We start from the raw sequence: 27994 nt of genomic DNA on the forward strand, positions 1-27994 counted from the left end.
TTGAGCGCCTGTCTGTCTCTCTGGGATTTTTTTTAGTGGAGCACAGGCGGGATGCGCCTCAGCTCGGGGTCCAGGTTCGCCCCGCTTGCCCCTCGCCGACCCCACACTGCTCACCGAGGATCGGTGTAAACCAAGGTGAGGCAAGATTTGGCGATGACGGTACGTAGCAATATGCCTCCCGGTCTCTTGGAGACGTCATGGAACACCTTATGATGCCTAAAAATGGTTTGCTCACATTACCATACTTCGTCTATCTGACAGAATCTAGCTCCTCAGTGAATTGATGTCGTGATAGATCCGCATAAATGAAGGCTAAAATGTAAACCCCTGCAAATCGAGATTCTTGTCCCATTGAGACGCTTTCCTGCCCGCAAAATGTGCGGCAACCCGGATCCAAACGCCGAACCTTAAATGCGATATGCCCTCCCTGTCTATTCAATCAACTCCCATTAGTCCTTTCTTTTACACTCCCTCACCGCGCCACTCGGTCACTATTTTTGCCGATGGTGCTAGGACTGCTGGGGCTTCCAATGTCGTCCGCTTCGTCCTTCAGAACCTTACGGGCCTCATCGTCTTCGTCATCGCTCATGAGGCCCTCGAGCTCGAATTCCTCGGCATCGCGCACTTGACGGGATTCGCCGGGGCGACCGTTGGCTGCGGGTACGCCGTTCGTCAGGTTGACCTTGCCTTCGGTGTTGCTGTTGCGGTCGAAGAGGTGGATGAGCATCATGGTGAAGAGGAAGAGCAAGAATGCGAAAGAGTAGAGAATAAGAATGTAAGACACGTGGTCGAGGCCGGAGTTGGCGACAAGTTGCATCTGCTCTTCAGTGGCACCCATGAAGAGAAAGCCAGAAGCGTACAAAAGCTAGAGAGCGTTAGACATTTCTCAGGCATGTTTTTCAGGGAAAGGGAACTTACGAAGACAGGGATAAACTGCCAACTGTTGGTCTGGCGTCCATCTGCGGAGATACCAATACCGTCCTTGACCACAAATGCAACCTCGATAACACGAGTGATACCAACGCCCATCAACGTCTTGCCAAACATGTTGTGGGTCATGGCACTGATCGGAAGATCCTGGGGATGCGCAGACATAGCCCATCCAGTGACGCCGATGACGAAGCCGGGGATGAAGTTTCGCTTGGGGTTTCCATCGCGGTCGCGGCTGAGCCAAACACCAGCAAGACCAGCACACCACCAGATGATTCCCATGGTCGTGTGCTGCCAGTCGTTCCTGACCCATTCCGTTCCCCATCGATGCTCCGTAAAGGTGTTGACACAGCCCCATGCCGCGATGACGATGCTGTCAAAGAATTCCTGGGATCGGCCGCTGCGTCGGACCCACAGTTGTCCAACGAGTAGCAGAAGGGTCAAAATGATTCCGTAAGCGATAAAGGCGCTGCCCATGATGAAATGCGCCAGACACTGGCCGAGATGGTCGCCCTGGCAGAAACCCAATGATGTGATGCCGCCAAACAAGAATTGTGTCCAAGCCAAGACCGGGGAGGCCTTGCCCAAAATGCCGTGGGCAGGCTTGATGAAGCGGCGGATGCGGCCATTAATACCCTTCTCCAGATGCAGCTTGAGGTAGATTCCCAACCCGACCTGACAGGCCATGATGATCATGAGCAGGTTGGCGAAGGAGGCGTGGACGTTATGGGCGACGAATTGTCTCCCGCCGTGCATGTGGCCGAGGAAGTATCCAACAATGGCGAGAGCGGAGCCTAGGACCTGAGTCGGAACATGCCAGCGGTTCTTGGTCATCTAGACGAGAGAGGTGAGTGTCAGCAACCATGGAGGGGTCGAAGATCAAGGGTGTTTTGGGTCACCACTTACTCCCAGCACCATGCCGACGGGGAAGATGACCCCAAAGGCCAGCATCATGATGAAGATGTGAATCCATAGTACGGTGTCCTGCAATTATCGTCAGTCAGCGTCTCTGTACCGTAATTGCTCGTGTTTCTCGTGTTTTTCGGAGGTGTTTCAAGAGGTCAGGGAGTTTTGCTGGCAGCCTGCGTGCAGTCTGTCGCCTGCATGTTGGGTACGGTCGGTCGCTTACGATGGGTTCTTGCGAGACGGTCTCGCCCTCTTGGATGTGGCTGACGCCGTGTTCGTGACCGAGAGCCATGGGGAGCGATGTGAGGATGAATGCAGCAGCAACGAGCGTCTTGAAGGAGGAAGATTCCAGCGGCGACGAGGCCGTAGAAGACGAGAGTCGCGCCATGACGGGTGTTTCGAAATAGCAGAAGCGTCCCCTGTGCTGCTGGCCTGGGCTTGTCGGGGCGCTGGAGCCAGACGTGTCACAGACTTGAGCCTGTAGGAGTATTTAGAGCGGGGCGGGCTTCAGGGCGTCGTAACGCAATTGGCGAGGTTCGGACGAAGCGTAGGTACGGTAAGGTAAGTAACAATAGGAACCGGACGAGACGGCTGGGCGGTAGAGCAAGCGAATGCCTACAGGGCAAGGTAGCGTAGCGGTAAGGTAGCGGTGACTGGTGCGTCGAGGCGCGTGGGGAGGGTCGCGGGAAGGGGTCTGAGGGTTTCGGTCGGTCGGTCACCCCAAGGCTCAAGGCCGGTCGTCACGACAAGGTGAGGTTGGTGTGGGAGGGAGGAAAGCTATCTTGGGACGGCGACGGGACCCTTGGACGCAAGGACAGACGGCAGCAAGAGAGCACACACGCACGCTCACGCAGTCCTCCTTTGGGTGTTTTGTCGGACGGGTATGTTGTGGCGATGTAGTGCAAATAGAGGTATGTAGGATGCAGAGGAGAAGACAGCAAAGCGGATGAGGCTCCCGGCTGGACGAGAAAGAAAAGGAGAGACATGCGCCAAAATGGAAAAGGGCCGGTCGTCGTGGCCATTAGATTGTGGCTTCGCTGATGGACCTGGGCGGACGGCCTACCGGTACCTTGGGTATCCGTACGAATACCTACAAAGAGGAGCCGGAGGCTTCGGTAAACCGCACCTTGACACGCCCACATTGCGGGTGGGGTCAACTCCCCGAGGTATCTTTGCACTCAATTATAGGTGTATTGTACCTTTCCTGGGAATACAGCACCCAAACTGGCTGTTGTGAAGTGGAAGGGACGGCACTGGAGTCAGGAGTCAGGACTGACCAGAGCAGATTACTACATCATACCTACCTTAAGGTAGGCAGGCGGTGGTGGTCCAAAAGTAAGGTACTCTTACACACAAAACATTCGAAAAAGTACACTTTGTCTTCGCTGGTGGCAGCTGCTCCTACCCTCCACGTTCCCCATCCCATCCAGGACCTTCCCATTCGTCAGCCGGGCACCACGGCTCTTTCCCATCCAGGCATAACGGCATTGAGTCTATTTCCATTGGCTGAGACAGGCATTTCCCCCCCTCGTCAAAGTGGGCCCTTTCAGAAATGCCCAGCCAGAAAAAAAAGTTATTCGCCCATTTGCATTTTCCCCATCGCCGACTTTCCGTCCTCCGGTCCGCCCGCAACCCGCAGCGGCACAACGGGTATCGGTCAGCCAACAATCACCGGCACACTTCCTCCTCCTTACTAAGTACCAAGGTACCTTGTCTTAGTCAATGATTTAGTCAACTTCCCTACGCAATGCACCCCAATCGCGATACTGTCAACAGACATGTGTCAACTTCCAACAGTCAAGACTCGTCCAAAAACCAGAGAGCTAGACTCGCAGAGGCCTCCGCGAATACTGCCCCAACGTCAAGATGTCCTCTATCCACCTGCCAAGCTATCATTCTACATAACCCGGCTTAGCTAGCTCGGCCATGCCACGGTCAGGGGCTAAAATGCTACAAAAATGCCCGCAATATGTTGCTCCCTTCCAAGTCTGGCATCAACCCCCTTGATAGCAGGCCATGCTCACGAAGCAAGAGTGCAAGACGCACCTAGGCTCAAGCGAGCCAAGCTTTTCTTTTCTCTTGCCTATTGCTCCTGGAATTGCACAGCACGAAGCCGTTGTCAAGTTTGCGCTTGGCAAGGAACTGCTTGCTCAAGTGCCACGGCGCCTAGATATAAATAGGTATTTGCGGTCTCTCTTCATAACAAAACAGCCGGCCGTGATCGGTATGCATCCCAAGCGAGCTTTCACAAGCGGCAACCATAGCTACCTAGCTACGACTCAGGCATGACGCATCGTGATGAAGCCGTTGCCGTTCCCATCAAAACTTGAGTTGACTTCATCGACCTACTTGAGTGAATGCCCATCAACGGAAATCGGCTCTGCCATCTTTCGTCTGTTGTCTTGTAGTAAGGACAGCAAAAAGGGTCGAGCGGTTCGCGGTTCGCGCGGGCGAGGGCGTCAACTACTTGGGTTGAAACGACACGATCCCTTCTCGGGAATGCTTCTCAGGAACGTCCTTACTTGTCCATGAAAGGACTAGCTCGACGTGTCATCAATGCCGTCATATCTCTGACCTCTGTGAATTCCTCCAAGCTTTACCAGAGCTATGAGTGCAAACTTAAACTCCGCAATGCTCGATGCCCTAATTCCTCAGTTCTTTGCTGTTGCGATGGCAGGAATGTGACCTCCCGAGGATCACGGCAGCATTTCAGTCTACAATCCACGATCAGACTACCGGTACCAACTGATCTTGTTGCACGACCAGGCATGATGGTACCGACCTCGGTATTTTGCGGCAGCTGGTCCAGGGAAAGGTTGTTAACATTGCTCGTTAAAGCCTCGCGGGTAAGGAATAGGACATTAGCCAAGAGCCCTTTATCAACAGTTGTACAATCACGCTCGATGACCGCGTGGATACCTATGCATTGCGCCATTCAGCCATCCACGGCTACAAAAAGCTCACAAAATCTCTCACATCATGCGCGGACCAGGTAGATACTCGCCTCATACACAGTCGATAGAGATGAATTTCAGATGCGCTAGCCGACAAGATGAATTGCAGGATGTGCCTGTTGTTCTAGGACAACCTACTCCATGGCGGACACTATCACACAAAGCATATGATGACTACTAATGTCTTGTTAGCCACTTGATATTCTTATGCTTTAGTAGCCACATGACGGAAAGACTATTAATTATTGGCACCGTAGGGCTTACGCGCATGCCAAAATGAAGAAATTCGAGCTGTCCGATGCACCGCGCCGCCGCCGCCGAGACCTATACGGCGTAGCCCGAGCCACCAGAATGTCTCCGGCCAACCACGCATCGCCGAAGGCGCCAAGCCCTGCTGTCTCCCATGTCTCTTCACGAATCCCGGAGCCGCCAAGGATGCACCTCTCGTCTACCGCCGTCGCATGCCTCGGCTTCTACGTCGATCACGGAACGATTACTATTCTTTGTCGGATGGCGCAATATCACTTACATACCCAGGGAGACCGCAACTGTCCGCAATTTTTCACTCTTAAGTTCTCGCTCCCTGGTAGTATTCATTGGCACGCGCTTCGCTACACGAATAGTATATTCTCATGACGCTGGGCATATGATATATCCTTGAAAGCCCTCAAAACTACTTGAGATTCTCATCACAATCTCTTTCATTAATCATAAAGCACGCTTGTCCACCCATAGAAATGCCCTAGTAGGTGTAACGGAAACCAGGCTGAGCACCCTCCTGCAAATCCGAGTCAGCAACTATTCCAGACTTTTCAGTTTCGTGGGATATACTTACATCGTCAGCCTCGAGCTCCTTCTCTCCCCTGTCGGCCTTCTTGTTTTTGAAGTAGGCGTCCACGGTCAATAAGCCCACCAAGATACACGTCAACAAGCTGCATGCAATGCAGGCGTACATGCCCGGGCGGTAATGAGGCTTGTCCTGCTCACGGAAGAGCAAGCTGCCGGCGATACCTCCGATACCACCAAATGAGACGAGAGTCGCACTGCAGAAAGCTCGCTTCCACTGGCCGCGAATGTTGTTCGCCTGGTACGCCATCACAGCAGGGACATTGGAGTTGGCACCGGCCGTGGTGAGGAAAACGCCAAAGTAGCGCACCGCCGCGCTTGAGTGGAAACCCATGATGGGCAGGCCGACGATGCAGAAGAGCATGTTGATGAGGATGACGGGGCCACGGAACTTCATCTTGTCGCCCAACCACGCGGTGGCGAACATGACCATACCGGCGAACGCATACGGTGGTGCCACGAGGCACTGCGCGGCACCGACATCAAAGCCCATGTTGACCTGCAGGATGATGGGCAGGAAGTATGCGAGCGCATACGAGACGGTGGTGGTGTTGAAGAAGATCATGGCGTAGGCCCAGATTCTCCAGTCGGCGCCAGCACCGAGGAATCTCTTGAGGTTGAAAGCGGGAATGTGGGCGTCGCCGCGATCACGGTTCACGCGCGCCACGATCCAAGCGCGCTCGCGCTCGCCGAGGAAGTTCCAGTCCTTGCGCTTCTTGGAGTCGGGGAAGTCAACGAGAAGCCAGTAGCCTGCGAGGCCGAGCACGCAAGTGAGGGCACCTTCGATGATGAAGATCCAACGCCAGCCCGTCAGGCCCTGCTGGCCGTTGAGTTGCATCAGTCCAAAGGCGAGGATACCGGAGAAGGCAGAGGCAACACAGCCGAGGAGGTAAAAGACGGAGTACCGCTTTCCGACCTCATCTGCTTCGGTCAGTAATTGGTCTGGTCCATGAGGCATTATGAGTGGGAAAACTTACACCTGGTGTACCATGTGCTGAGTAGGTAGACACAGCTTGGGAAGAAGCCGGCCTCGAGGACACCCAGCAGAATCCTGCACGCATACAAGTGTGTGTACTTTGCCGAGAAACCCATACCAATCATCACAGCACCCCAGAAGAGGGTGAGTCCACCAAGGTGAAGACGAGGGCCGATCTTACGAACAATGATGGTCGATGGCGGCTGGAAGATGATGTAGGGGATGAAAAAGAGGAGGGAAGCAATGCTCTGTTGGAGTGACCGGTCAGCTTATCCACCATCACCGGCACATGTTCAACGTTGTCTTCACTCACGTATCGATTGTCGAGATAGAGACCCAACTCCTTCGTCATGCCTGCAATAGCAGCCGCAGACAAGTTGGTGCGATCCATCAATGACACACAGTACATGGCGCCAACAGTGACAACAAGTCTTCGGTCGACGCGGCGGATGATCTTGCGCTGCTCCTCAGCAGTGAATCCATGATCAATGTCGAGATCGTGAGAGTCGTTGATGGAACTGGTCCTGACATGGTCACTGTGTTCGAAGCCTGCCTTCTCGGGGTCTGAGACGGGACGGCTCATGTTGGATGGTTGTCGTTATCGGAAGTCGTTGAATGAGTCGTCGAGCAGTCGATTGCCTCGCGCCAGAGTGTGGAAGAAAAGAGACTGACGTTGAAGTCTGCCAAGGGAAGCAACGTACAAAAGCTGCGGGTTGTGCGTCACTTATTCAGTTGGACCAAGGGAGGGGTCGGTCGAGAAAGAGAGAGCTGGGCCTTTTGGGTCACACTGACACAGGAATCCCGTTCGAATAAGGAGGTTGAACAAGGAACAAAAGTCAAGAGGGGAAAACTTGGTGGTTATCTACTCAAGAAACACGAAGATCCTGAGAGTAGCATCGGATGACACGACGATTCGATAACGATACGCATACAGCCTTTTTGTATCCGTCCGGTCCAGCCCCGGTTCCCCACGAAAGACAAGTCGACGACGACCCCCTTCTTCTTCTTCCCCGCCCCCTGGTTCGTAAGACAAGACATACGCGAAGCACAAGGACCCAAGACACCAAGACCCCAAGACCAGCAGGCCTTGAAGCCATCCAAACCACCTGGGTGCCTTTTCCCCAGTTCCCCAGAGAAAAAAAAACACAAACGAAAGGAGACTTTGCAAGCATAGGTCCCCATATCTCCCCCGCCCTGGGATGGGGAGGGGCCACCCCCGATGCTGCTGTCCTTTTGCTGCGGGGGAGCCAATCAAACTCAAAACAAGACAAGAAGATACCGAGGGTGGCGGTAAGCAAGGCCTAGGAAGAAGCCTGTCGAGGAGCCAAGACTGACCGACCAGGGCGTGGCCGCAGTGCTGCATTAGGATGAGAAGTTGGACGAAGCCACGGAAAGGGTGTGGTATGCGGCATCGATTTCCTTCTAGCCGTCAGAGACAAGACATTCAGACACCGGGAGATGGGTCAAGCCAAAGACGGTATTGGCATGTAGACAGGTATTCAAACGGCAGACAGAGACACATATAAAGTCTGCTAAATTGCAGAATTGCCAAGACTGAGATACCATTTGGCAACCCCCGGTGTCCACAGCCGATATTGATACTCTCGACATCCCCCGTATCTCTCTCTCACTCACTCAAACCAACCATTTGAGTCAACTATGCTCACCAAAAATACAGCGCCACCGCGGCTGACCACACCAGTGTCAAATCCGGGGTATCAAAGGTTCAAAGTGGGTTCGTCCCGGCCTCTGACTGCGGGGTAAACGCACGATGGGCGTGTGGAGGAGCTGGAGCCTCCACGTCCCGTGTGGGTGGTGAGGAGAAGTCCGCCGAGCCTAGTGGGAAGAAAGCCGGGGAAAGGGGGCCATGGGCCATGGGAGGGGACGTGTGTAAGTCATTCATACCTTCTACATATCCACTGACAATGCAGAGAGACAAGATGAATAAAAAGGTCGAAAATGGTCTTGGTCCGGCCGGTCGACTCGGTACTGGGCGCCGGAGCGGCTTGGCGGGTATGCGATTGGGTGATCTGCCGGCGGATTGCCCAATTCAGTTCTAGACGCGAAGCTGAGACTAAGGCATGCAAGCCCACGCGATGAGACCCGAGAACGTATTAGGCGCAGCTAGGGTTGGGAATCTGGCAGTTCTGCCAATACCGGTAGGTATGGGTCTTCATGGATGATTCGCGGCCCCGTCGGTAAGGTAGGAACAGTGACAAAAAAGGCGAGGGGAGGAGAAGCAAAGAAGATCGACGGGGCATGCGGAGGCGTATCCGTACATGAGAATGGCGATACGAGCCAGGGTTGAGGGCACCGACCGGAAGTGAAGTGCTTCTCCTTCAGGCTCGACGACACACCGCTCAGGGTTTTTTGCAGGCAGAGTGACATAACCTTGTGGAGCGTGCTCCATCTCATGTCATTTCAATGTTACGCAGCAGACATGGGGATTCTGTGGCCGTGGCATCTGTCATTTTCCTGACTGATACCCATCTCCTGGGTGACTCGCCCCAAACTGGACACATGGAATGACGGGAAGGATAAGACACCGAGAGAATGAGACGACGAGTGGGTTTGTTGACTGACCCTCTAACTATGGGCACGCGCTTGCCAAAATGAAAATCGGTTTGGCGCCGGCGACTGAGTCGAGTTTGCTGCCCACGAACCTTCATGAATGAAGCAAACCCAGTCTGCCACCGGACGCCAAGATGCCTCCATCAATCTTGGCAAAAGTAGTGTGCCACCCATGACCTGTCCTGTTCCGTCGTTCACAGCCAGGCGCTGTCTTGTCTTTCGTCAACAGTCCGTGAATGCATCGAAACGGCATTCCCACTCATACCAACAGGGAGATCAGCTGTCGTTAACTCGTCTCTCCCCGAGTGCCCCCCTCCCGGTGGCAGTCTTCTTGTTCCCGACATGGCGGTCTTCGTGTCTGTGACTGTCTCATGCGTCCTGGCGCATCTCATCTCAACAACGTGTAAAGATTCCACTACCGTGACTGCGGTTCAGACATCGTCTTCACTCTCCCTTGCGTTGGCGTTGGAGCGAGCATAGACCCTTGGACCAGGTGATTCGATGCGACCCTCTTCAATTTCACCCTGCATGCCTCGTCGTGCGACCAACAACAAGAAGAAGACCCGCCAAGCAGCATTGGCACCGCCGCAGATACATCCTTCCACAGATCATGCACACTCGAGGATGTAAGGATGTGTACACGCCACCCTCCATGACCACCAGCCATCCCGACAATGACCATTATAGATCCCCCATCAGACTAAGGTTGGAGTATATCAAACTGCCCAGTCTAGACCTGACAAGCCATCCTTCTAACCCCCTCCCTCGGCGCGAACCTCGGCATCCTCGACTCTTCTACGGCGTGTCATTGGGCGACGATCACTTCTCCTGTGTCCGATTGAACGAGGACTGAAGCTAATTTCAACGACAAAAACTTCCCGATAATTGGGTCGAACTTACCTACGTCGCCGCCCGCCGTACCACGCCGTCGGTTCCAAGTAGTCTGTCTACCTGCAGGTTGCGGTTGCCTCCATTTGCTGCCCGCCCTCCCCTAGTCCCCTCCAACTCAATGGAAGTCACAGCAGATTCGCAAGCCAAGCCCAAAACGTGCAAAATGGCCCAGCCTCCATCAGGATCCCACAGATATAACAAGTCACCAGAGCTTGATGGTACCTTTGTGGGTCAGTCTACGTGTTTTGCTTAGTCCTGGGATGATGAATAGAGAATCTCTGTGTGGCCTGGAGAATAGGGCTGCATTCAATGGAATAGGAGAAGACTATTTGAGAGCGAGGAAGGATCATGGCCGGAAAATTACCTACTTACCTTGCGGCGAGAAACTGACGAACCAGAGGCTGTGGAGTGGCCGAACTTCCTCGGTTGTCTCGGCCTTCCAAGACTTGCAGAAACTTGAGGGTCTTCAGAGACGCCGGTTGATCTAAACTTTGCTTTTGATATAATTTTCTTCATTCTCTGAGGGAGAAGGCTGATTCTGTATCTATCAACTCTTTTCTTTTCAAACCTTGTCGAGGTTTTCGAAATTTGGTAACCCCGTCCGTCTTTGCCTCTGCTAAGAGCTTTGTCGTCCACAGTCATATGATCATACTACTTTGAGGCCTTTTTCTTGATAACGGTTTTGGTCAAAACTACACCACAGGTTGTCACCCCTTATTTGACTATCAGAGGCGTCTGCCACGAATCGCCGTCCACATACTCCTATCACTATGGTAACAGGAAAACATACCACCAGCGTTAAGTCTTATCACCAACAAGGATGTGAGTGAGCGGACTCTCTTCTTCACGTTTCGGGATCTTTCACATACTACAAGCAACAATTAAGGATTCTTATGTTAAATATTTGAAGGCAACGCTAACAGATCCCTATTGCTCCTCAGGAACCGCCAGGCGAGACCATCGAAGTCATAGATCAGAGTACACCAACTCCCACACTTCGACCTAACCATCCACAAACAACTATGATCACTTCTTCAATGCCATTGATGATAACACAGAGGAAGGTAAAGTACTTCCAAAGAGGAATATCGCTTGTTCTGCTCCAAAATGTTGCAAATCTTCGACGTTTTCCTCCTAGTTGAAAGGCAATGACTACGACCCGGTATTTTATCCTACAACACAAGCTGTTGATTGCTCCTACATCATTTTCTCAGATGCATTTGCATCCAGTATCTTCATCGCCGCTGTGGAAGAGATGAAGGACACCGCACGGCTACACGCTCAGGGTCAACCCAACAAACCTCAGGCAAGGCCCTTCCCGTTTTTGAGCACAATTCACTGAGCATCTGCTACAGCCTACTTCTTCCATTAGGCAGCATGGTATCTTTTGTCATATGTTCCGTAAACGCCGTGCACATGTTTGGGTTCCACACTTCTCATGATGTTCTACCAGGGAAGAGTTCTCACGTCGCCTGGAAGAAGAAGAAGAAGAGATCGCACCACGCAGAAACATGACCTGAGAGATTCTACAGCCAGCACTCAATATCGGGATTCCTTCGATAGGGTAAATTACAGCTAAATAAGACAAGCAGATACACTGGGGCTAGAATAGGGAATAGTGTTGTCCTGGCGGCCTCGACAACAGAATCTGATGAAGCAGAAAGTACCAAATTGTCATGGAAGAGAATGATGTCAATTCCGCTACGTTTTATCTGGTCAAAGACTACAAGCCCACTCACTACCTGGGGAACCGGAGCGCTCCGGGGGCGGTTACTAAACATCTGTCAGCGATCGTCGTCGAGTCTAGATAGTTCAACTCTTCCAAAGGAGGCAGTAGGAGGCCGAACAATAGAGTAAGCGCGTTGGAGGTACATGGCAGCGCTTGGCGGCTGTGGTTGAACCGACTCATTGTGGAGTGAGAACAGAAGCTGTACTGAAACCAAAGACGTTGCTGAATTTTCGCGAGCGGATGCTTTGCTACCAAAGCCTCTCCTACTCAAGCTGCGAGCTCTTCCAAAGATAAGACATAGCCTCTTGCACGTCTCTTCAACGGTATCTTGTCAACGATATGTGCCAACCCCAGTGATACAATTGCTGTCTAGGGATGCCTTGACCAGAGCTTCACCTGATTATCGTAGACGTGAAATGCCCAGCGGTGTATCTTTTGAAGAGGACATCTGGCGGGACATGCGTGAACTTCAAGTGCTCTCAGAGTGGATGGTTCCGGTCGTGTTTGGTGGCCCGTTCCCACAAGACCTTGAGTCTTTGTGTAGAAGCACATTCCCCCTTATCTTTAGAATCATGCCAAGGTGCCAAAAATCACCCAGGTAGTTGGTCCGAGTTGGCAGTCATACTTCCATTACTCTGCAGCCCGACCATGTGCTTCGCCTGAAAAGAAGCTTGACTTTTACCTGCTGACTCTTGCCCCTCCTCTGCCATCTTCCATGAAGTCACCTTGAGACATACGGTATACCAGAGGAGTATATTCGCCGCCAGGGATAGCTACGTTATTCCATAATCTCTCGTCATATAGGGTGACACCTCCAGAATAGCGTCGTGATTCCGCATAGATGAAACGTTTGGTGTTGTGAATCCGATTCGGATTTTGTTCGCCCCGTGCCGTATCAAGCGTCGAAACAAGATCAATCCATCAAACAAAGACTCTGGGTGTATGTACAGCGGCCAAAGCTGGCAACGGCCCGTTTCGTACCTCTTCGGCGATGGGGCTAGCCATTTGTCTATAGACCAGTCACGAAATAGGCATCAGACAAAACGACCAAAACCGTGCTTACCATAGTAGACATTTGATTCTGCAACGCACTGCGGAAAACCGATGTATTGGCTCATCTAGAACAACCGTGCCAGAGAGACGAAAAAGCCTTATTCGTCAGGAAGGAAAGAAAACAACCTTGGCGTCCTCATTTCGAGACTCCCGGGTAAATCGACACAGGGGGAAACAAGGACCATTACGAGTTGCTACACACTTCAAAGATGTGCCAGATAGTCCAGGAGTCCTGCCAAGTGCTGGGCAAAAATCTAAGGCAAATGACGCCGAGGTTGCCAAGCAAATGGCAATGACCAGATTGAGCCCGAATGGCTGCCAAGCCCCAGCACTTGCGGTCACACACACATACATTCATTTCACCCTAGCAAGAGGAGGCCATGTGAATAAAAATGAAAAGAAATCTATTCATCGAACCAAAAGACACTAGAAAACAACATTGACCTATGTCGGCCAGTCATGAAGCAGAATAGCTGCTGCCAGTGAGGACCCAACGCCATGTGATGGTGATAAACACAAAAGAGCCTCATGCCAATAATAAAATCTGTCGAGTCGTGACTGTATTAAACGAGGCACCGTGGTAACCTGCGTTGGATATCCTACACGCTCGCATAATTTATGTCGCCCTAATCCCAGGCCCACCTATTTTTCCACCTCAAAGCATCATTAGATGAAGAGAGACCATTTACAGAGCAACCATGGCAGCACCGACGGCACCAGCGGCAACAATGTAGGCACCAATGGCAAAACCGCCGAAGTTGAACATGGGCTGGTAGGGGCTGCCAGCAGCAGCGTTGCCAGAAGCGCTGGAGCTGGGGTTGCCAGTGGAGGAGACGGGGGCGGTTGCGGTGGCAGCAGCGCTGTTGGCGGCGGAGGCGGAGGCGAGGGCAGCGCTGCAAGACTTATCGGTAGAGGCGGGGCTGACGATCTGGCCCTGGCCATCGTAGTCGCAAGCAGTGCTGGCGGACTTCTGAGCCTTGTAATAGGTGTCCATAACGAAGGCGAGCTTCTGCTCGGCAGTGCACATGGAGTAGGCGCCGTAGACACCAGTGGTGGTGTTGGTGTTGATGCCACGGCAGGATTCGGGGGAAGCACCGCAGATGTAGCCGAAGACCTCGCCAATGGCGGAAGCCTTAAGGCCATCCTTGGGGGTGCAAGAAAGAGACTTCACCATGCAATCGCAGAGGGAGCTGTCGGGGGTGGGGGGAAGGGCCTCGCCGTGGACCTCCCAGGTGGAGGAGGTAGCGGGGCACTCGGCGGGCTTGTTAGTGGGCTGGTAAGAGCTCATCTGAACAGCAGCGGGTTTGGCGGCAAGGACACGGGTAGCAAGCTGGTCGTAGTTCTTCATGGTGGTAGCCTGGCCGTTGGTGACCTGGACGAGACCGTAGTCGTTGGCCTCCTCGAAGTACATGTAGACAATGCCGCCAGAGAAGACGTCGGTCATCTCCTTCTCGTACAGAGCAGTGGTCTCCTCGAAGATACGGCCATTGGCACCGTTGGGGATGTTGCAGCCATACTCGGCGAAGAAGACGGGGACAGAGAAGTTTTGGAAGAAGTCGATCTGGGTGGTGTAACCGGCACCAGCGAGGGTGTTCTTACCGCACCACGAGTAGATGTTGTAACCCCAGAAGTCGATGGCGGATTCCTGGTCACCACAGTTGAAGTAGTGGGCCGAGTTGTCGCGGATGTCGGCGTCGTCATTGGCGGCGTAGCCAACACCCATCCAGCGGTAACCCTTGTCCTTGATGTGCTTCTTGGAGTCACGAACGGCAGCCTTGACGAAGGCTGAGGCCTCGGTGTTTGACTTGTTGTTGGAGACCTCGTTACCGGCGAAGAAACCGACGGTGTTGTCGTACTTGGCGAGAGAGTCGATGACGGCGGTGTAGCGGTCCAAAAGCTCCGTGTTCCACTGGGCGTCGTCACGGTTGATGGACAGCTTGGGCTCACCCAAGTCAGAGATGACATAGATACCGGCATCGTTGAGGAGCTTCATGCAGGCGTCGTGGTCGTTCTTGGGGTCGATGGCGTAGGTGCGGATGATGTTGGTGCCGGCCTTGACCATGATGGGAATGTCACGCTTGCAGGCGGTCTCGTCTGCAAGGGGGTCACTGTATTCGCCAGTCTTGGACTCACCACCGGCGGCGGCGGTGTCCTGCTGGTAGGCAATGCCCTTCATGAAGAACTGGGTACCGTTCTCGTAGAAGAACTTGGAGCCCTGGCTGGGTTGTTAGTAATTGGTCGGATTTGGGAGTAGAAGGGCGATGGCATGCCTTCATGACGATGGGGTCGAGTGCAGCGGCGTTGCTGGCGAGCAGCAGAGCCGCGGAAACGGCGGCGGCGACTTTGCCCATTGTGAGGGTTGCGTGTGTGATTTGATGTTGAGGATGTTGGTCAAGTGTGGTTTGGGATCGTCTCGGACGGGTGGTTGTCGTCGAGGTTGTTGTCGATAAGCGGCAAGTGACGCGGATTGTTTAGTTTATTCTCGGTCTGGAATCTTGTGTTTCCTGAATATCCGATCCAAACGGCACCAAAATAAACAAAAAGGGAAGTAATTGGTTGAGCTAACGAGAGTGTGAAGTGGTTTGTTGTTGATTAAAAGGATAGGGGGTTTCAGAGACAGTGACACATTCAAGAAAGATGAATAGGACCTTGTCTGATAAAATTCCCCTAAAAGAAGAAACGATTGCGGATAGCAGGTGAGGGAGTGGACGGGTTTGGAGGAAACACGGAGAGAGGAAAGGAGAATCAACAAGTCAGAGGTTTGTGACGGGAGGGAGGCGCGAGGTAGAAAAGCAGAAACACGCCCTGGAATGGTGGTCTACCGGGTGGGGCCAGCCTAGAAGTACCCATGTACCCTTGGATGTATTTTTTCCAATGATAGAAAGAGCGAGAGAGATGAACCTGCAATTACGGATACTACACTACCTTACGGATCACTGCGTGCCTACCTAAGGTGCCGTGGCACGTGCTACCTATCAGTGCCTATCAGGTAAGGTAGGCACTGATATCCGTATTCCATACAGTCAAGGCACTGAAGGGAGGCAGGATCGACTGGGCTGGAAATAAACGGCGCGGGTGAGGTGTGCCTCGAACAGGCAGGGGTCATGGGTGAGCGATAGGGGCAAGTTGGAAGGAGGGGCAGGGGTGACCCCTTTCGATTTATCCTTACTGGCAAGCTTCTTCTGCTAGATGCCTTAGCCTGTCGCTTCCTCCCATGCCCGCAGCCATCCTCCTCTGAGTCCCCCTCTCTCTCTTTCTCTCTCTCTCTCTCCATTTTTGTGGCCGCACCCCCAATTTCGCTCTTCTTCATTCAGCAATTGATGCCACTTATTGGACACACCATTGGCACACACATTTCAGACAACAGAATGTACTATCCGTACAGTAGATACGAATAGCCGGCGCGAGAGCGAGGCGCAGCCGTCTTAGCAACCCCATCCAAATGATCCAATGCCTGCATCTTCATTTCTTCGGACGAGACGACCAGACCAGACCGACCCAGAGATGCGATGGTACCTGAAGCCACTGCGCGGCACTATTGAACCTCCAGGTACCTGCACCCTCGCACCGCACCAAACATACCTGCTGCATCTGCCAGCGGAGTGGAAATGTCTTGGGTAAGAACCTTGTTCTCTGAAGAATAAACAAAAGAGAGAGCAGAGAAAAAAAAGAAGAAAAAAAAAAAAAGGTACGTATCTTGAATGCACGCCGGGAGCCGCCTGGGCCATGTTCATCTCGTTTCAAGGATGTGAGAGACCTGGCACAGGGCAGTGTGGAATGTTGCCCACCCCAATGACGTCCGCCCCAGATAGCTTACCATCTATCTTGCAGGCATTTAACTCGCAACCACGTTACCACTTCATCCTCACGGCATCTCCCTCCGTAGCCGCCGGGGCCAAGGTCCACCCCACCCCACCGCCGCCTTATCCACCAAGGCCGTTAGTGAAATGGCGAGAAATAGGGGCAATCTCCACTCAAGGTGAGCTTCGGCCTGGAGAACCGGCTGACCTTCCAGACCGGGACTTGCGGACGCCGCCCCTCGTCTGCTCACTTCACTGCACTACCCTACCAGTGCCGGCCTCTCAGCATCCCAGCCTGCTAGGTCCATTCCAACCAGGCGCCGAGATGCGGCGGACAGAGCCAGAGTCCATCGTCTACCGCCAAGCGTCAATCATCACCGTCTGTGGCCTCACCAGACAACCCAAGACTCCAAGAGAAGTTCGACCTGGCCTGCCAAGAGGTCATTCTCCTCCCAGCATTGGCATTTCTCGTGGCTCTGCCCTCTGCGCCCCAAAAACCATCACATCCCGCAGTCAACTTCTGCAGCGCATATTCAGCCAAAGTCAATTTCACTTCCCAGGCTCCCCTCTGCCCAGCCGCCGCCCAGCGCGCTCCTCTCCGTCCGTCAGGTCTGCCACGACCAACTCCCACCGACTCTGCCCAGTCCTATCCAGGATACTTGGGACGAACACGGCAGCCATCTGAAAGAAATTTCATCTCACTTACACAGCCTCCTCGTTGTCGGCAGCGCAATCATCTTCCGGTGTTGCTTTCTTGTTATCTTCTCCACCGTGTTCAACTCGACTGTTCATCTCGGCGTTCGAGGTATCACTCGCCAAACGGCCCAAATCTCCAGCGAGAACCACAGATAATGTTACAATGGGCAATGCAATACAATTCAGGAGCAGGGCAAACCGGAGAGCACCAACAGTCCCGGCACATGCAGCGCCAGCGCATGCCAGTGTCAATGGACGGATTCACCGTCTGACTGCCAGCCGCGGTCGAGACCTTCAGGCCAATCATCACACTCTCCCATCTGTTCCTTCAACCTCCTCCAGCCATCCACCAGACTGTTTGGTTGGTTCCAAGGATACTGAAGAATAAAGACAGACCGAGCTGAGCAGGCCAACGCCAACGCATGACGAACGCATGACGGACGGCATCACCACCAGCTCGGGCCGGGGATCGACCGAATTCGCCGACTGTTTATGAAGCAGCGCATCGACAATCTGTCAACCACAGCCCTAGAGGCAAAACTCTCACCTCGCCGCTGGCCGCTTATACGAGGCGCACTTACGTACAGGCTGTGGGTGGGCTACTTGTACACAGTAAATGTCATTGGTTCTAGCGGGCATCGATAACCACCATGTTCCCTGACTCGACGGGTTTTCGAGTACATTGCAGGTGCTGACAGCATCCATACTGACCAGTGACTGGCCTGGGACGCCTACACTACTACGTACACTACATTGTAGAAGACTTGCCAACTTGCAAGAAAAGCAACAAAAATAGGTTCGGCGTAGCGGGTGTACAATGAACTCTCTTTGGGTGTGGCCTACCTTGAGTTGTTTACTCTCGGCCTAGCGCCATGCTTAACGACCCATAGAGTCTCCAGATAGAAGCCAAAGGGACCCTGTCCACATGTCAGAGGCGCCGCTGGCATTGGTCAGGATTCGAGAATCTCTGTCTGGATTTACCTTTACATAGTACTACGTATGCTCGCCGCCCCGATATTTCGACGACGGAATTGTGGTTCATTTGTGGACTGCTCGACACTGGTTCATCTGCCGCGCAGGCGGCCAATACGATGGACAAACGATGTGCTTGCTTCTTTTTGAAGTTTGCCAGTCTTGACCTTCACCGAATCACCCCTCGTGCGTCTTGATTTTCCCCGAGACCTTTGGCCCGCTTATCGGTACCCGTCTGCTATGTATCAGAATTCAAGAATCGAACCGTCTTGCTGATCATTTTATTCGGATCTTCTATTCTATGGATTCCATGCGACGTGGTCTGCGGCTGTGCATCTCGGAGCATTGGCGTCTGTTTGGTCTCTTCGTCCCTGTGGCATGCTTGGTTGGCCAACACCAAGGTAGCAGCCCCCCGTCGTTCCCATTCTCGTGCCGCATTCGTTAGCTATACTTGTTGACAATGTTGACAAAGTTGATAATCGGCGCTCGTTTCGGTGTCGCTCGCGCCCCGTTTCACTCTCATTCAGTGATTCAAATCGCAAAAGGCCGTCCATAGTCCATCCCTCCCGGCTGTCATCCCGCGGCCACCCAGCGGGATCCCCGTTCGCCGTGTCCGCAGCTCCCGCGTTCTCGATCCCTTCTTTCCTCGAATTCTCGCGCCCTATAGCGCGTTTCCAAGCATACCCCCGTTACGAATACCTAACTCCCCCCCAGCTCACCCGACCAGCGGCCGTCCTTTTCCTTCAGGCGGCACCAAAACCTTGAGCCTGGAAGGGGCCCACCCTGGCCGGATGATCTCCTCAAGTCCGTGTCAAGTTGATGGGGAACCACTGAATCCGCCTCCAGCTGAACAGCCTGCGACAGTGCCAAGAGAGGAGGACACTACGCTCTTGACTCTAGTGTACTATTTGAGTCTGCGGCGCCGATGGAGATTTCCCGACCTCGACGTCATCGATAGGTGGGCTGTCGATGCCAATCTTCCCATACGCCCAAGCGGGTTGTTTATTTCGTCCTGGTTCGTTCTGGTCTTTCTTGCTGGAATGATGAATGGTGGCTCCTGTCAACATCCTGCTCGTGGTTCCCTAATGTTGATCTCGGGATGATTGAAATGCTTGGTTCATCCCCCCCGTCATCTCCCGTCGCCTATCGTCTCGTCTTCGGTTGTCATTGGTCGTTAATCATCAGGCGCGTTATTCGTTTACTCGTTATTCGTATACTGTTCCCCATCCGTCACTCGCCGCTGGGCCGTCCGTCGCAGCGATACCAGCAACGCCTCCAGACGTCGGCGTCGCCTCATTGGCAAATCACCATCTGCCAGTGATCTTGAAATAAGCCTTCCCCACGCCGTAGCACACCCCGTCCCAAACTTCGTACGTCTCGCGCCAGACGGTGCGGAGCGGGTTGCGCCCCGACGGACGGCCTGATCTGCCGTTACGCTGGTACTGATTGACGGTTGTCATTGTAGCTTCTCGTATCGGCTCGTGACTTGCTTCTCTGGAATGTGCTCTTTCGATGATTGTTTCTTTCACAGGATGTTCAAGCCTCCCTTACTACGACAGAATAACCAGCCCATCCGTCTATTCAAATACGTCTGGGCAAAAGCTGCCTCATGGGACAAAATGGTCAAAAAGTCTGCCTACATCTTGACAACCGTCAAATATGCCCAAGGTCATTGGTTGGCCCTGTCGGTCGCCCGTCCTGTCATCCGGCGGTGCAGCCGTCACGAGCGCTGCCGCACAGAGCGCAGCATCCGCACCACCGACCGACCGCCCGCCTGACAGCCGTTCCACTGAACTAAATGAAACGAACCCGCCTTGCCCGCTGCGGATGGCCGCTAACTAGTCATTACACTGTGCAAACTTGACCGCTGACCTAACGGAACGCAGAAGCAGCCGACCGGGAGCTAAGAGCCACCACACGCGTTGATCAAGTGCCTGTTTCGACACATTTCTTACCACGGAGGCTGTCGCCTATGCGCCCAGAGTTTGTCGAGAATTTGACGGTCGGCCTGCGAGGAACCTATAGAGGTGGCTCATACCTTAATGTTGAATCGCCAGTTGGGGGATTGAAAGCTGCGGCGCGGGTTCCTGGGCGGCCTCATTGCGGCTTGACTGCGCCTTCAACGACTGGCACTCATACTTCCCACCCACAGACATGCCTTGCACACATCAGGACATTCCCACACACCTTTCCCACTACAGGCAGAATATCAAGCAAGTGAATGGTCAGGCAGGCGGTGGAAAATAAGCCTCGCCAGAGACAGCTCATAGATGCGTGTGTGTCACACACCCACGTTATTGTACTCATGTCTCACGGCCCGCGGACACCGACCGCCCTGCCCCATCCCCCCGCGTGCTGTGTACCATTCGGCATTTATCTGATTTGTCTCGTCTGTCGCACATCGCCCGCCCGTCATTTTTCTTCCACAAGATTTTTTTGGTGCGCATCAAGATGATGGAGAGGAAGGGGGTGATGTGAGGCAGTCATCTGTGAGACCTGGGGACGGCTGAGGCGCTGGTCTCGTCTACACGGAGAGATCTGGTTGAAGAGGCTGCCGCTACGCAATGTCACGGGGCAAGTAGGAGTCAACAGGCGGGGACGAAGAATTTGCCATCTAGGCCGACGATGTCATGTAGGCCATTTAGACCGTAGGCTTGGGTGAATGAATGATATGAATGATATGAATGTCTGTTAGCTAGCGACTACTGCCTAATGGATGATGGGTATGATTCCCTCCTCGCCACCTTTGGATCAGTCTTCTGATAGCTCTTTTCACGTCCAGCTGCAAGCCTACGTCTTGCGACGGTTGCCATCAGCCATCCTCGTCGTTACCATCCTCAAGTCTCGTGTTTGTTCACGAGGGCGAGGAACGATATGCGCGGAAGCATGACGCGATAACTGGTGGCACTTGCCCTTGTGTACATGAAATTGATTGTTTACAGTATTTTCTGCGGTCTTGAGCTCATTCGGGAGGCAACTTTGGCTCTCTGTTTTGCGATAAATGTGTTTCGTCGTGCTCTCGTGATCTTGTAAGATGATGGACTCTTTGTTGTGCGAGTCCGCGCACTGGATAGTCATAGGAAAGTAGCATATCAGTTTGGCGTGTTAGCAACGTTGCATGGTTGGCCAGTTGGCCAGTTGGAGACGAATGTGACCTACGAGAGTGTGGGAAGCAAGCTGGTTTGTCGTTGTAGCAATTATGACATTCAGGATGCCTGCCGATATGTACGGGACACAGAGCTGCTCAGCCAAGGCGGGTTCTCTTGGTGCCTGCCTAACTTGTAAGTATCATGAAAGATTTCGATAGGCATAGGAAATGGCGGCTCACCTCGCTCACTGGTATCGGTAAGCTGGATGACAATCTCGGTTTCGCCAGTCGAAACGGTGATCTTGATCGGCTCAAGGCCATCCTTTTGCTTCTCGACGCTCTTGTGGTTGGCCTCCTGGGAAGGCATGCTGTCGTAGACGGTGACGATGGGCGAGAGGCGCATACGACGGCGGGGCTTAGACGTCTTCTTTGTGGGAGTGGAAGGAGGCGTCAAGCGCGACTCTCCGGTACCATTAATCTGGTCCTGCTTCTGGAGAAAATTCTCATGGTGGTCGCGGAAAATTCCGCTATCGACGTACTCGCAGCTGAGAGCCTCCTTGTGCATGAGGAAAGGGTCGTCCTTCCGCTCCCACGCCCATGCTTGCATCTTGCAAAAGTCGCAGGTCACGCTGTCGCCGCTAGGGCTCTGACCGTCCTGGAGGAGACGGAATCCCGCTGCGGCCATGGCCTCGGGCGATGGGGTTGGATGAGGCCAACGGCCAGGCTTTCCCTCCATTCCGCGGTCGAAGAAGGAGAGGAGTCGAACACAGAACTCGTCCATTGTGGCTTCAAGTAGTAGCTGAAGTAAGAGAAGGATGTTGGTTCTGTGCGAGAGAAAAGAGAATGTGAATGGCTCACAAAATTGCTGGAGACTTGGTTTGAAACGAAGGTTGTTGAGTATAAGAAACCTGGCAAGTTTTCGCGATGATGGAGGATTCAAGGGAATTTGAGAGAAGTAGAGATTGGGAAGGAAAAATGAAAACCTCAGAAGACGGAGGAAGGAGCAGCATTGAAGGCAAGAAGGAGGCTCGCTTGCTCCTCTGGTGAGTTTGCTCACTTTCTACGGAGCGGAAGTGAGCCGTCATGACACAATAAGTTGGAAAGAGAGAGGAAGAATGGCGACGTAATGTGTGAGAGACGCGAGATGAGTCTCATCAATACTGGTCTTCCCAAAGGTAGCCGTGGAAGAAGCCTCCTTCCACCAAGATCAAGATGAGGCTGCCCGCCAAAGAACTACCAACTCACAAAAAGCAAGACGTCTATGAACAAAGCGGTCAATGTTGGCACGTACTGGTCTTTTGTGTGTATCATCACCGGACTTCTAAGCCTTGGGACAACCTGTAGACTGGCCTGATGAAACACCGAGGCTTTGTCGACTAGGGGTTTCAACTTCTCCAGCATAGCTTTCTTGAGCGAACTTGCCTTGAATCTCATCAACAATGTGGAAATGGCATGTATGAGATATTACAAGTGACTCACTGCGCTTACTGAGCAGATGTTGGGCGTAACACCCCCCCTTTCTAGATCACACTGAAAGCGATCCCCCAGGGTAAACTTAATTCATCCAATATCGGCAGTCATCCATTTATATCTAAAGAATATATGACATCAACAGTCATTACTGCAGGGTATTTGATTGGAATTCCAACCCCGAATTCTGCTCTTTGGTTTGATTTACTTTGAAGACTTGTCGCCGAAGCCCACGCGTCAAGCGCCGGTGTTGCATGGTCCCTTGCAAGACGGAGACAATGAGCCATTAGCAGCAAAATATCAACACAAAGCCATGTTTACGGCTTCGCTATCGAACTTCGCCATTTTCTAACTGCAAGCAGCTACCTATCGGCTAATTCGGATGGAGGTAGCTGAACCTCTACATCATTGAAATGACCCCTGGCTCTTAGATCACGGAATGTCTGTGAGAATGATGGCTTGAGCATGAGGACGATACGATAATAATACAATTACAGCAACGCATCGCCTTATTAACAGAGTGGAATTTCCATAGAGGATATCCAACCACTACGTTCTCCCACACGATGCACAGCCAAACAATAGAACTACTTGGCTCATGAGTGTTCCGATTCCCTGGATCATACTGCCCCAAAGGCCTCTCCTATTGCGGCGTAGGTATCCTTCTTATACTTCATCCAGTATTCGATCGCCGCGGAACCTGTCACAATGACCATGTCCATATCGATGCTCTGCGGCGGAACATATACCTCAAACGTCGGGGCTGACTGTCCAATCATGCCGCTCAGCCTCCCTCCGGGATACTTTTTCCACGTCGCCAGCAGATTGCCCCCGGCATCTTTCAAGTACATTGTGGTCATTGACATGCTCAAATTGGAGACACTCCAGCTATAGCTCAAGCCCTGATGGTCAAACCTGTGTGAGTTGCCCATCGTGTTGGTCTTCATCTTGATCGGCATGCCGCGGAGCACGACGTCGATTTTGGACGACAGGGAGTGATATTTCGCTGTGCCCAGCGCTTCACTCGATACCTGCGCACGGGGGTCCGCATGTAATACGGCAACGGTTTTATCTTCCTCGTTGCTGTGAAGGACGTAAAATGGTGTTGTGGAACCGGTTGCAAGATCGACTCGGTCTATCATTGTTTGGTTACCACCGAGTCGTTCCACCTGGCGGAGGACTTCGCAGGGTGGGCCGTTGGGCGCGGGTGTTGCGTCGCAGCCGGTGCTCATCATGTTGTAAGATTTTTGGTTGTGTTTTATCGATGCGTTTATCGATGAGGGAAACGAGTTCGTACATTATGCAAAACAGTTGTGAGAGCGAGTCGGCACCGCATTTATAGCAACAAAGGTGTGATGATGTATTACTTGCCGTAGCTCACTGACCATCCGTGTTCTTTCTTGGCTACTTGTGGATTGTGTTTCGATGAAAGTTGAAGACAAAAGAAGCATAAATACCCTCTTTGACCAGACTCGGAAAGCCGTAGATCTTGGCGACTCTGTTTTGAGCATCATGGCAGATACTGATACTTAGAGATAGTGAAGGCTGGTACAAAATGACCTCCTACTTCCCAATTCAGGAAGCCAAGATGACCTATTGTGGCTTGACCTTGCTGATCTTTGATCGACTGGTTTTGCCTGGCAGGGCGGAGGAAGTGTGGCGCAGCATCTGTCAGCTCTCTGAAACCCTCCATAGGTTTTGTAGGATTCTCCGAGATCGCTAGAGTCCATGTAATCTGTTCCTTTCCTTTGCTCACAGTGCAAACCCTCGACAGCGTTGCGATTGGTCTCAGCGACTTGGCTTGAGAGGCACAAGATATGTCAGACGACGTGGAGTCAGCAGTTCTCATGTTACATTTCTTAATTAGCAGATTGTCACCTAAGAGCTACTACTTAAATCTTGCAGCACACACACTCCCGTCTCAAGGTTCTTCTTGAGAAGTTTCTTGAGAAGTTTCTTGACAAGTTTCTTGAGAAGAAAAAGGCATAGGAGCTATGGCTTTGCTCGCTTCCCTTCTCACGAGAATGTCCAAATCATCTGGAGTTGGAGTCTGAAGATGCCCCCCAACCCCGCACCCCAAAGTTTGATGGCGCTTGCGGAGTCTTCCGCAGTCTGTTGGGACTTCTACCAAAAGAGGAAGTTTCTCCAGCCAACTCACCTAGCGTCATGCGGTCTCCCTCTTTTTGGTGCTCAAATTGGTGAGCGGAGTCACCGCTTCCACCACCTGAGTAGCTGAATTTAAGGAAACTAGATCCCAGTTTTCGACGACGATAACCCAACGCCACATCTCATCTCAAGCTTCTCAATCGCTGTACAATAGCCAATATGGTGCCACCGATCCGCACAGAAAAAGATGACAAGGCCATTGCCTTCGCAAAGACCCTGGAACATGTACCCTGGTGCGATGACTATGAGAAGATGGTCTCTGGCATGCTGTACAGCTGCATGGCGCCGGAGCTGGTGGAATCGAGGCACCGTGCCCGACGTCTGGCCCAGAAGTTCAACACTTATGTCCCGGGTGACGATGAATCTGCAGACGACGTTGCCACAAAGAGAGTAGGCATGATTAAGGAGCTATTCGGTAGCATTGGAAATGACGTCTACATCGAGCCCAGCCTGCAAGTTGACTATGGTTGCAACATCACGGTTGGAGACCGCTTCTATGCCAACTTCAAGTATGCCATCTCCTATTTCCTTCTACATCCAAGAACTACCTCCGTTTTTCCCCACGAAAAAACACTGCTGACTAGGGACGTACCAAGCTGCGTCATTCTCGACTGTGCTCATGTTACCATTGGAAACAATGTCTTCTTCGCGACAGGAGTCAGTCTCATCACGGCAACCCACGAGACTGCCTTGCAGTCCAGGAGAGACAACATCGAGTACGCAGAGCCCATCACCATTGGCGATGACTGCTGGTTTGGATCGAATGTCACCGTGTTGCCGGGAGTCAAGGTTGGCAAGGGCTGCACCATTGGTGCGGGCGCGCTCGTAAACAAAGATATCCCGGATTACTCGGTCGCAGTTGGTGTTCCGGCAAAGGTTGTTAAAAAGGTTGAACCGGTTGATTAGACCAAACTCGGAAGACGAAAATATGCGACTAGCCCTATGGACTGAAACCTTTCAAACTTGTTGCCCGGCGTTGTGAAAGGTCGCGCTGTAAGTACATGTAGAGACCGCCGCCACAATTGCTATAATGTCTGGGCGCTGCAGGAAGGCTTTATCCAGGAGTTCCTACAGGCTGCAGCAATTGGCACCATATCGGAAAGCTCGTAATTCGGCAGACGATTTACACGCACGAGGGCCTTAAGAAAGAATTGCAATGCTCTCCTACCTAGAGACGCCTCGAGACATTATGCAATTTAAGCGCAGTCGACGTCTCTGCTCGCTTTTGCGATAACGGACTACTCCTCTGTCTTTCGGCGGACGAACGGATGATTCCGTGGACCCGTCTCTTATCCTCGCTTTTTCTCCGATAATTTGCGTTTTTGAAAAGAAGTGAAAATGCGTCGACCTTCTGCCAAGCGTCAGAATCCAAGTTGAGTGTCGTTGTCTTCACCTGTGGAACCTCTTGTGATCTCGTGGTCGCGGTCTATGAACTTAGCAAAAGTCACTTTGAGACTCCTAACCTCACCAAGACCGTAACGGTCAATACGTCTGACTAATGGCCACGAGCATCTATTAACGACTAAGGTACCTCAATCGCCATGTAACTCTTCTTATGAATGCATTGGCCAAAACTTGTGAGTCATAGACGCTCCCAGCAGGTTATGAGACGCAAGTCTGGGTCTTCAACGTCCTCAAGTCTAAGTACTTAGGTGGCATGTAAGCTCACATCACAGTTTCTTACGAGTTTTTGATGACGTATCCATCAACCTCTTGTTGTCTTCACAGGATAAAACAAGCAGAAATAATGATTAGAAGCAAGAGAGTAGTTATGGTGAGGTGGTTCAAAAAGAGACTGACGATCCAATTCCACCTCTCCAGCGTGCGTTTTGAAGCTGAAGGTTGCAATCGTGAGCACAACGCAAAGACGTGAGCTTTGGTGTGACATACTTCCTGACCACTCTTCTTTTAGCTGAAAATAAAAATGTCACAGTTGAGCTTTCTCGTTGTTGCTAGTAACAAATCTCAATCTAGTGAAGTTATCAACACTCCAGATAATTGGGGGGAGCCAAGTCTCTGATATGTATCATGGACCGACCGACTTCGGACGCATTGAATCCCGGAGCTGGATCCGTATCTGCTTTTTTTCAGAACGATGTCGCAACAGACGCTCCAGTAAGGCAAACGTGCGAACAATCTGTGTGAAACACGCATTTAAAAATATAGCATCTCAATTGGTCTATATTGCTTCATGTGTCACAAAGGCTCCCAAGCCCCTTCGCCTCCATCATTCAGCCTCGTGCGTGATGTAGGGCTCCTGATAATCAGCCAGGAAGCAAGTTGATCACAGCGAGGCGCTCTCGGTCGCTGACAAGCCCCCCTGCACAAGATTCTCTCCTGGAATTGCAAATCTTCGGTCTGATGAAAGATTCCAAATAACTGCTGCGGACTCCTCGTGTATTCTTCCCTCTTTTCTCGTCTTCACCTATCAAGAGAGCTGGATGTGCGGAGCCTCAGAGCCTGTCAACTTGTCTTGCTTTAGCGCAGCTGTAAGGCGTCAGTGTCCGGCGTGCAGTTCTCACAGACTTGGTGGTAGCAAAAAGTGTCTGGACTCTTCTTCATCTTGTGTCGGCACCAGCGAAGTTCGTTGCCTCCTCTGCTGCATTGACAGCATATCCAATATCCGTTAAGCTCCTGCAGACGGCAGTTGCCCGCGCTGCAGTCGGGCGAGATTAGACATCCTCCGGTCGCGCAAGGATTATCAAAATCAATGTTTTGAACCACATTGGAGAAGGCTCTATCGCAGGGAGTCTGGAAGTTGCCATCTAAGTCTCTTCCAGCGTCCACGCAGAATTCCCAGTGGAAGACATTATAAATCGGCCTGGAGCACGGCTGAACGTGATGGTAGTGTAGGTATGACCAAGTACACATGGCTGGAGTTTTTGAGATGCGAAGGCAGGTCTATTTCTCGCAAGGGCCTTGGGCGTCTGGTCTCTGCTGTTTCCT

At 52.4% G+C, this 27994-nt stretch overlaps 8 protein-coding genes across 8 annotated transcripts; 1 reads left to right on the forward strand and 7 right to left on the reverse strand.

Annotated features, from left to right (window-relative positions):
• Positions 1 to 472: 472 nt before the first annotated feature.
• On the reverse strand, positions 473 to 2224 carry CORC01_00682 (uncharacterized protein; the record flags this gene model as incomplete). The annotated part of the gene is made up of 4 exons (XM_022612339.1): positions 473 to 865; positions 919 to 1764; positions 1837 to 1914; positions 2060 to 2224. The coding sequence occupies 4 exons, from the start codon at positions 2222 to 2224 to the stop codon at positions 473 to 475; spliced, it is 1482 nt and encodes a 493-aa protein (XP_022480956.1).
• A 3308-nt stretch (positions 2225 to 5532) lies between these two features.
• Positions 5533 to 7195, reverse strand: CORC01_00683 (major facilitator superfamily transporter; the record flags this gene model as incomplete). The annotated part of the gene is made up of 4 exons (XM_022612340.1): positions 5533 to 5568; positions 5626 to 6557; positions 6614 to 6860; positions 6926 to 7195. The coding sequence occupies 4 exons, from the start codon at positions 7193 to 7195 to the stop codon at positions 5533 to 5535; spliced, it is 1485 nt and encodes a 494-aa protein (XP_022480957.1).
• A 6346-nt stretch (positions 7196 to 13541) lies between these two features.
• CORC01_00684 (glycolipid anchored surface protein) lies at positions 13542 to 15207 on the reverse strand (the record flags this gene model as incomplete). Its single annotated transcript, XM_022612341.1, has 2 exons — positions 13542 to 15071; positions 15136 to 15207. 2 exons carry the CDS (start codon positions 15205 to 15207, stop codon positions 13542 to 13544), a joined length of 1602 nt encoding a protein of 533 aa, XP_022480958.1.
• Positions 15208 to 19628: 4421 nt separating this feature from the next.
• Positions 19629 to 20425, reverse strand: CORC01_00685 (uncharacterized protein; the record flags this gene model as incomplete). The annotated part of the gene is made up of 3 exons (XM_022612342.1): positions 19629 to 19766; positions 19965 to 20162; positions 20363 to 20425. The coding sequence occupies 3 exons, from the start codon at positions 20423 to 20425 to the stop codon at positions 19629 to 19631; spliced, it is 399 nt and encodes a 132-aa protein (XP_022480959.1).
• A 1105-nt stretch (positions 20426 to 21530) lies between these two features.
• On the reverse strand, positions 21531 to 22193 carry CORC01_00686 (uncharacterized protein; the record flags this gene model as incomplete). The annotated part of the gene is made up of 1 exon (XM_022612343.1): positions 21531 to 22193. One exon carries the CDS (start codon positions 22191 to 22193, stop codon positions 21531 to 21533), a length of 663 nt encoding a protein of 220 aa, XP_022480960.1.
• A 1309-nt stretch (positions 22194 to 23502) lies between these two features.
• On the reverse strand, positions 23503 to 24117 carry CORC01_00687 (uncharacterized protein; the record flags this gene model as incomplete). Its single annotated transcript, XM_022612344.1, has 1 exon — positions 23503 to 24117. One exon carries the CDS (start codon positions 24115 to 24117, stop codon positions 23503 to 23505), a length of 615 nt encoding a protein of 204 aa, XP_022480961.1.
• A 1090-nt stretch (positions 24118 to 25207) lies between these two features.
• CORC01_00688 (galactoside O-acetyltransferase) lies at positions 25208 to 25954 on the forward strand (the record flags this gene model as incomplete). The annotated part of the gene is made up of 1 exon (XM_022612345.1): positions 25208 to 25954. The coding sequence occupies one exon, from the start codon at positions 25208 to 25210 to the stop codon at positions 25952 to 25954; it is 747 nt and encodes a 248-aa protein (XP_022480962.1).
• A 1572-nt stretch (positions 25955 to 27526) lies between these two features.
• Positions 27527 to 27919, reverse strand: CORC01_00689 (uncharacterized protein; the record flags this gene model as incomplete). The annotated part of the gene is made up of 1 exon (XM_022612346.1): positions 27527 to 27919. The coding sequence occupies one exon, from the start codon at positions 27917 to 27919 to the stop codon at positions 27527 to 27529; it is 393 nt and encodes a 130-aa protein (XP_022480963.1).
• Positions 27920 to 27994: the final 75 nt, after the last annotated feature.

The sequence above is a fragment of the Colletotrichum orchidophilum genome (assembly GCF_001831195.1).
Source record: "Colletotrichum orchidophilum strain IMI 309357 chromosome Unknown Scaffold_4.1, whole genome shotgun sequence".
Classification (NCBI taxonomy): domain Eukaryota; kingdom Fungi; phylum Ascomycota; class Sordariomycetes; order Glomerellales; family Glomerellaceae; genus Colletotrichum; species Colletotrichum orchidophilum.